The 8,852-nt window shown below is 42.5% G+C and overlaps 1 protein-coding gene across 4 annotated transcripts; it reads right to left on the bottom strand.

Annotated features, from left to right (window-relative positions):
* Positions 1-4,238, bottom strand: TCEAL2 (transcription elongation factor A like 2). Of its 4 annotated transcripts, none has more exons than XM_072956054.1 (3): positions 4,122-4,238; positions 3,128-3,200; positions 1-2,779 (listed from the first exon to the last, which is right to left on the bottom strand). In XM_072956054.1, exon 3 carries the CDS (start codon positions 2,774-2,776, stop codon positions 2,120-2,122), a length of 657 nt encoding a protein of 218 aa, XP_072812155.1. In that variant the 5' UTR covers positions 2,777-2,779; positions 3,128-3,200; positions 4,122-4,238; the 3' UTR covers positions 1-2,119. The 4 variants fall into 4 exon arrangements, with proteins under 4 accessions (XP_072812155.1, XP_072812152.1, XP_072812154.1 ...); XM_072956051.1 differs by lacking the exon at positions 4,122-4,238 and adding an exon at positions 3,744-3,867; XM_072956053.1 differs by lacking the exon at positions 4,122-4,238 and adding an exon at positions 3,298-3,346.
* Between the last annotated feature and the right edge of the window lie 4,614 nt (positions 4,239-8,852).

Raw genomic sequence — 8,852 nt, 5'->3', positions numbered from 1 at the left:
TTTAGCTCACAATCAGAAATTTATTTTTCATCACAACTCAGGGTGTACAGACATACATAGATACATAGCAGAAATACAAACTTCAGAAAACAATACTCACTCTACCCACCTGCAATACAATCTGATATTTACTGTTTGGCTCTAACCAATGCTATTCTACCCTACATCATTAAAAAGTTGTAGGCATTGACTCATTGAATTTGTTTCAGGTTCTGCTAATGTCAAGGATGTGGAATTGCAGTTTGACAAACACAGGACTATTTAATAATCTGTGGGGTGTATCTTATGCAGCATATATACTTATCCTTCTAGGCACGTATTTCATGTGATGGTGGGGGTGGGAGGCTAAGGGGAGTCTCCTTATAAGCCAGTGCTTTGCAAACTTTAAAGTGCCCAGGAATCACCTGAAGATCTTGTTTAAATGAAGATTCTAATTCAGTAGGTCTGGATGGGGACCTGAGATTCTGCACTTTTATCTCTCAGATGATGCTGATGTCGCTGGCCCATGGACCACTGTTTGAGTAGCAATGATCTTAAGGGGGTGGAGGGATAAATTGGGAGTTTGGGATTAGCAGATACTAACTACTATATATAAAATAGATAAACTGCAAGGTCCCACTGTATAGTACAGGGAACTATATTTGATACCTATATTGTAGGTATATAGTAATAACCTATAATGAAAAAACATAAAAAGGAATATGTATATACGTATAAATAAATCACTACACTGCACACCAGAAATTAACACAACATTGTAAATCAACTATATGTCAATAAAAAATTTTAAAAAAGGTAGCTTAAAAAAACATAAGTGTAGGTAGATGTGCTAACCTTTTAATTCAGGACCTGGCAGGAGTCTCCTAGGACATAATTTCCTCTAAGGAAAGAGGAATCAAGCAGACAAGGCACTGACAGATGAGAAAAGCAGTTTGTGCCACTCAAATTTTATCCCAGATTTTCATATCTGAATCTGGTGGAAAGATGGCTGTATGCAAAAACATTTGGAAAGCAACAAACACAAAATGGATTGTTTTGCGAAAAAAATCTGAAATTCATTAGGGACTGAAGTATCAATGAGGTGTTACTCAGTGGGTAAGTATAACTCTAAAGTGAGGAAAAGGGCTTTATCCTCACTTCTATAGGTGTCATGGGGTGGGGCAGGTTTGGGGCACTGAGGACTTCAGGTAAATCAACTGGGCTTTGTCACTTTGAGGAAATCAGTCCACCAGCAGCAGTGAGGGCCTGGATAGGGTGCAGGACTCATAAGTAGGGGCACAGAGCCCAGCAGACAGGGAAATACCTAGGGGAGGGTGGTACCCACCTTTTGGCTTCCTGGACTTATTCCTGGGCACAGGTGAGATGTACCTCAACCCTCTTCCAAGTGTCTGATAGAGTCCTGGTCCTGCTAGTACAAGGAAAAAGGTAGAAGCCAGCCAAACACAGCTGACATACTCAGTAACTCATCTAATCCACTCAGCAACCCTATGAAACAATTATTATCCCCATTTCACAGATGACAAGACTGTCCTTTACGGCAATGGATCTGTTATAACTGCCAGGATGATTCCTCCAGATACGAGTTCCAGAAGTAATGTGAATTTTACATAACATTTTAAGTTCTGACAACAAGAATCATAAGTGTTGCCATTGCCTCCATAAACTCAGTAAACAATTCTTTGTATTGCTTTTTATATATTGTTTTCCTTTTTTATATTTTAGTATTTCTTTATAAGAAACGTAATCTGTGCTCTTTAGGGAAAAAAATAAACAGATGAGTAGAAAGAAAACAAAGAAAGTAAATCACCCACAATCTCACAACTCAGAAAACCACTGTTAACCATTCAGTGAACAACATTTTCTATTTTTCCTGTGCACAGATGTACTATATAAATTTGTTTTTTTTTAACAAAACTGGGCCAGTTCTGCAGGTAATATTATAAGCTGCTTTATTTTTCCAAGATTCATAACGTCTTTGCAAAGCATAAGGCTGAAAATCCCCTACTGATAGAGCACTCTAGTTGGGTCAAAAGTTGTTGTTGATAACAAGAGTGACACCTAAATCAAAGTATCTCAAAAACGTGAAAGCACAGGGCCTGGCAAATGCCTGCTGAGGGCACTACACAAAAGGAATGTCTTCAAAGCCCCTTTGTGGGGCCCTGCAGCCACCCCTGAGTTCCCTTGGGCCCCGGGGGTAGAAAGGGTCCTGTAAACTTTTTTGCATCCACATAAACCCCCCCAATTTTTGTCTGGTTTTCTTCACCTCATCCTCCACCCTGGCCATCTCATCAAATTCTCTTATCATCTCCTCATTGCTCAAATGCATATCGTGTATGGCCTCCTTGTATTCCTTGAGACACTGAGCCAGCCCCTTGTTGGTTTTCCTTTTGGCCTTCCTGGGTACATCGTCCCCTGCTGGGCGCTTTCCTGCAGCCCTTGGTTCACTGGCTGGCTTTCCTTCTTTTGCCTTTCCCTCGCTCTCTAGCTTTCCTTCTTTTGGTTTTCCCTCATTCTCTGGCTTTCCCTGGCTCACTGGCTTTCCTTCTCTTGGCTTTGCCTCACTCTCTGGCTTTTCCTTATCCTTTAGTACGTCCTTATCTTCTATCTTTCCCTTGTGATCAATCCTTCCTTTGTTTTCTAACTTTTCCTTGTCTTCCACAGTACAAGCTACTCCTGGCTTTCCCGCATCCAGTGGCTGTTCTCTGTTTTCCATCTTTCCTGGGTTCTCATTTTCACTGCAGAGTTTTTCCATGTTGAGATGTCCCCTCCTTTTCATGTCCTGGGGGTGGGATGAGGGGAAGAGAAGACAAAAAGGAGACAAGGAAGACTGAGGGCTTGGGGGTTGGAATGCAGGTCGGAATAGCAGTTGCTTCTCGCTGCTTGTCAGGGCTCCCCGGACCTGGCCCGGCCCTCCTAGTGTGACTTCTGCCACCTTTTACCCCACCAGTCCTTCTGCACGTGAGCCAACCATCTCTCTGGCCGGCCCTGCTATTTTTCCTTACTTTTGTTCAGAGTGTGAGTAAATGTGTTGGCAAGTGGGCAGTGGGGCCCGCACTTCTGCCAAGGCCTGACCTTCATACTCCTTACCCCTCTGAGTCCCTGTCCAGTGCCCCCCTCTTTCACTGACCTGCGGGGATTCTGGACAGGTTCCTCCTTTTTTCGTAACTCAGCAGAGTACCTGGAACAACAGCCTCGCAGACCTGCAGACAGACAAGGGAAGAGGCTGGGTAGCTCAGTGGTTGCAATCAGGGCCCGCCTCATCAGACGTCTCCTCCCCCACCTCCCTTGACCCCGCACCTCAGTCGCCATATCTTTTCTCAGGCATCAGGCATCTGACCAGGATGCTTTCTAAACTGTTTTGGGTCTCTGTAGCCCCCTCCCCTGCAGGCAACCCGCCCCAGTCCCACCCCTTTACACAGAAGTCATTATTTTCTCATAGGCACTGAGTGTGACAGGTGGGCTATTTTCAGAATTCGTCTGTTTCACTGTTGAACTACGGGGGCGCACCCCACCCCAGTTCAGGCTAGAAAATGGCTGTAGGGTGCAGGGGAGGGGCGTCCTAGGGGGCGGGATGGGTTGCTGGGTCCTCCCTCCCCACCTGCCCACGCCGCACCCCGTGCCCCTCCTCACCCATCTCTGGACCCTTCCCTTCTCCCCGGGCCCCGCCCCGCTGCTTCTGGATCCTCCTCTCATCCTCCTCCCGCGCCGCCCGGGCCTCCAGCAGCGCCCACTTTCACACTGACCTGCGAGGCCCGGGCCAGGCCTGCGCCTCCTCGGGCTCGCCTAAGCCCGCTCGCCCCTCGCCCGCCACCCCGGGAGCTCGGGGAGCTGGTTCCACGCGGGCGATGCGAGCGGACACGGCCGGGACCGGACCGCAGGGCTGGCGGGCGGGCGCGCGCGGGGGCTGCTGCCCACGTCTGAGCCCGGCTGGTCACGTGAGCGCCACGTCACCCGAGCTCTGCTCCCCCCCGCTCCGCCCCCTCACCCGCGTCCCCAAGGGATCCAACAGCTGCAGACAGACCTTGGGGGGCAGGGGTTGGAGAGGAGGGAGTTACTGACAGAGCAGGAGGGAGTTACTGACAGAGCAGGAGGGAGGAGGCTTCCTGATGCAGGTGCTTTACCTGGCACATCTCAGGTCCTTGCGCAGCATCCCCCTGAGATGTCCATTATCACCGGTTGTGACAGCTGATCACAGCGGGGTACCCGACTTCGCCAAGAGCGCTCAGCAACCGAGCCCCACAACCCGCTTTCAAGACCAGCTCTGCCTGACTGCAGAGCCCAAGTGGTGATACCCTCCGGGAATTGAGCTACCACCTTGAGTAGTGGTGTTCTGGGCCTCCTGTTTTAGTCCACATGTTCTCTCTCCTTGCGTGATCTCTGTTCATTTCCCTCTAAACTCAGATGATTCCCAAATCTACGTATCCAGGTTATTCCCTCCCCTGAGCCTCAGGCCCTTTTTGCCAAGTGTCTATTGGACACCACTTCCTGATCCTCGAGGGACTTCAAAATCCATATACCCCAACTGATTTCACCAACTTCCTTTTCGCTTTCTTTGTTCACTTCTCTCCACACCGGAAACTTGCATGCCAACATTTGACCTGTTCTCATCTATGGAGAATGTCTGACAACTAAAAAATAAAAACAGAAGAAAAAGGAAGCATTAGAATATATTTAAAAAGGAACTACAGATGCACAGATTCATCCTGTAACCCATGTTTCTCCCTCTTCCTTGTCTCCCCTTCCTTTCTCTGTCTTTTCTCTTCTCTCTCACATTTGTGAAACCATTAGCTGACCCAAGATTAGAAAACTATTAATATTGTAGCTTCTACAGTGTAGTCACACACACATTCACACACAGGGTATATGTGTGTATGAGTGTTCATATGTGTTAATACAGGACACTATTTTGATTTGTAAAATACTACATCTTGTTTACACAATTATTAATTATGTGTGACACAACCAATTCTATTTCTGATGCATATGTTTCTTAATTTAGTAAAAAATTCATCTTTCTATGGTGTTTTGTTCCACCAAAATATCTATTCTCATGAGCACATTAACACTACATAACAAGTAATTTTATCCTCAATGTTGAGTTTGTCAACTGAATTCACAATGCCATATATAACAAGGCTGGATGTGCCCGTTTCATCATTATGAACACCCAAAAATGTATTATTATTATTATTATTCCATGAATTTGATGAAAGTACTATCAAATCACTGTTGGCATTAACTGATTTTCTGTTTTAATCATCTAATGATGCTGATTTTAAACTATCATCAATAATTGCTAAGTTCTTTTCCTAACGGAACCAACATATTAAGAGCTATCACCCCTATTTTTGAACATGCACACAAAAACTTGGAATTCAAACTTTGAATAATTGAATTAGAAGAAAAGTAATTTGTTCTAAATTAGAAGTTCAATTCGTAGAATGAGAAGTCAACACAAATTCTGCATCTGTCTGCATTTAACTGACATATTTTTCTTAAAATAACTACTACCTTCTGAAGTAGATGCAAATGTTTCTTCAGCAGGTTTGTAGATTTGGGTTTTCATGAGGTCAATAATATCACCACAGTCCCCTTGGTGCATAGTAAACATCAGCAAATGTTTTGTGTGAGTTAAATGTGTATCAGATACTTTCTTAAGCAAACACAGTTTGTTACCTAATTTTTAATACAATATGCACTTTTGTTTCTTGTTGAAAGATTGAAGAATCGTTTCCAACAGTAAAATATAGATATATGTTTACACTGTATAATACATGTATAATACATGTATAATACACTGTACCAAGGGTGTGCATGCTCCACAGCAGGACAGTTCAGCTTTTACTTCCCTCACATATTTCACATCCACTTGCATGCATTTTGGCTGTCCTTGGCATGATCATGGCCCAACTAGCTAATCACATACAACTAGCAGAGGTAGCAGCACCAAATGGTTTTTTTCACCACCACTGAAGACAAAAACAAACTGGCTCTCTAGCTTCTCCTGCATGAGTTTACTTCATGTTAACAATGGGTACCTTGCATGTTGTCCTTGAAAGAGATGTGTTAATTATGTTGAATTAGGAAAGAGATTTTACAAATGTGATTAAGTTAAGAATTTTGAGATGAGAAGAATATCCTGGATTATACGGGTGGGCCTTAAATATGATCACAGGTGTGTTTATGAGAGGGAGACAGAGGGAAATTCTACTATAGAAGAAGGCAACGTGACAACTGAAGCAAGGTGCTAAGCTTCTGGCTTCAAAGATGGAGGCAGAAGCCATGAACCAAGGAATGCAGCTCTAGAAGCTGGAAAATGCAGGAAAATGGATTCTCCTGTAGAACTTCCAGAGGGAGCACAGCCCTGTGAATAAACTTTTTCTCAGCCCAGTAAAACTGATTTTGGGCTTTTGACTTCCACAGCTGTAAGAGAATACATGTGTATTGTTTTAAGTCTTCATATTTGTGGTTATTTGTTACTGCAGTATTAGGAAACTACTACAAGAAAACAAAGTCTACTAAAATCATTCTGGCTTAATTTTGTAACAGGCAAGAACAACTCTGACTCCATATTGAACGCTATTTTAGTTCTTATCTTTGTGTTGTTAGTTGCCTTTGCTTAGTCATGCTAGCTCAGCACATAAGCGTGTTAATCATTGAAGGAATTTTGCTTGCAGCTTGGGGTGTAAGTGATATCCTCCTTTCGAAGAAACTCTACCTTCCCAGAGGTGATAAGGAACAAGAACAAGAAAAATTAACATTTGTCTTATCTAGTTCTGCAGGAACATTGCGACCAAATCCGATTAACGTCAATGGGAGTCAACTGACCAAGAACAAAGAACTTTCCTAACCTCCTTTGGACCATGGCCAGTGCCCAGCTGCTTGTGGCTATTCCTCATCACCTGATCTCACCTCCTCCTGCTTGTCCCTTTCCTAGCATAAAACAAGCTTTAATTCTACCCCAAATTAAGATGATTTTTTAAAGAACATTAGTCCTCCGTCTTCTCACTTTGCTGGCTTTCTGAATAAAGTTGCTTTTCCTTGCCCCAACACCTCGTCTCCTGACTTATTCACCTGTTGTGTGGCGAGTGGTATTGAGCTATGAGCTTGGACTTGGTGACAATTTATTGCAAATATCAGTAATACTAATACATTGTTTAAAAATGAAGATTTTTTTGACAGACCCTTCAGATAGTTAGATACATTCAGGAGAAAAATTTTATAAACTCAGCTTCTTGCATCTTCTCATACTTAGAAAAGCACTAAAATCATTAACTAAGATATCTGCTCCTTGCAAATAGCAGTAACCTTCTACCAAGATGTGTGTTTGACTGTATGTATCCCTTCTCTAAAATCACACATATACTGGTCTCCCTATTTACCTCTTTCTAAAAGATTGTCTCCCTGGTTGTAACTCTCAGGTTTAGTCAAATAAAATTTTCCATTTCTTTCTTAGATTGCTTACTGATTAATTTTTTTGTTGACAGATATAATCCACTAACCTTATTCAGATTTTATGTGCACTTTATATGCATTTTATATGCACTCATTTCTGTATGAGTGTGTGTATTTAGTTACATGACATTTTATCATATGTGCTTTCCCAGATGGTATTCCTTAAACTCTACATCTATCTGAGAGGTGTTATCCAAAAAAAGACCAGCACAGGAAAAACTAATTTCCAAGACCCTATGGTATACCTGGTCCCCAATGTTCTATTGTAGCTTAAAATAACAAACATGTATTAAATCACCATTTTGGGGAGTCAGAGATCTGGATGTAGCTTAGCTGGGTGTCTCTGGCCCAGACTTTCACAGGGATGTAAATAAAATATATGCTGGACCCCAACGTACATAGCAGTGCTATTTACAATAGCCAAGACATGAACATGGAAGCAACCTAAATGTCCATCCACAGATAATTGGATGAAGAAGATGTCTTACACACACACACACACACACACACACACACACAATGGAATACTACTCAGCCACAAGAAAGAATGAAACAATTCCATTTGCAGCAACATGGATAGACCTAGAGATAGTCATACTAAGTGAAGTAAGTCAGACAGAGAAAGACAAATATCGTATGATATGACCTATATAGCATCTAAAAAATGACACAGGAGAACTTACAAAATAGAAACAGACTCAGAGACATACAGAAAGGAGAAGGGAGGGATAAATTAGGAGTTTGGGATTAGCATATACAAACTTCTTTATACAAAATAGATAAACAAGATCCTACTATATAGCACAGGGAACTATATTCAATAGCTTGCAATAACCTATGATCAAAAATAATATGAAACATAATATGTATATATGTATAACTGAAAAAATAGAGTATAGGCTGGGGCTACAGTCGTCTTAAGGGTCAGTTGGGTGAGAACAAACTTCTAAGCTCACACTTCGGTCTGTTGGCAGACCTCACTGGTTGCTGGCCAGAGACATCAGATCCTTGACATGTGGGCAACACACAACATGGTGGCTAGCTTTCCTTAGGGTGAGCATAAGAGGGTACCTCAAATGAAGCCACAGCCTCTTTGTAACTAACCTCAGAAGTGACATCCCAATACATCACAAGTATTCTATTCGCTAGAAGAAACTATCCCCAGTCCACACTGAAGGATAAATGATTACAAAAGGGCACGAATACAGAGTTGTGGGTCATTGAGTGTCTTCTTGAAGGCTGCCTACCAAATCATTTGCCCATGTGTTATATATCACAGGAATTAGCCCCATATATGAAAATATTTACTCTAGCCTTTTCAGACAAGCTTTGCTAATTTTTTTTACCATATACAACATTTTAAATTACAATACTATTTTAATTTAAAAATAAAACAA

This window comes from Vicugna pacos, chromosome X, assembly GCF_048564905.1.
Source record: "Vicugna pacos chromosome X, VicPac4, whole genome shotgun sequence".
NCBI classification, from domain to species: domain Eukaryota; kingdom Metazoa; phylum Chordata; class Mammalia; order Artiodactyla; family Camelidae; genus Vicugna; species Vicugna pacos.
Note: the sequence above shows the minus strand (reverse complement) of the source record. Positions and strands in the feature narration are given on the sequence as shown.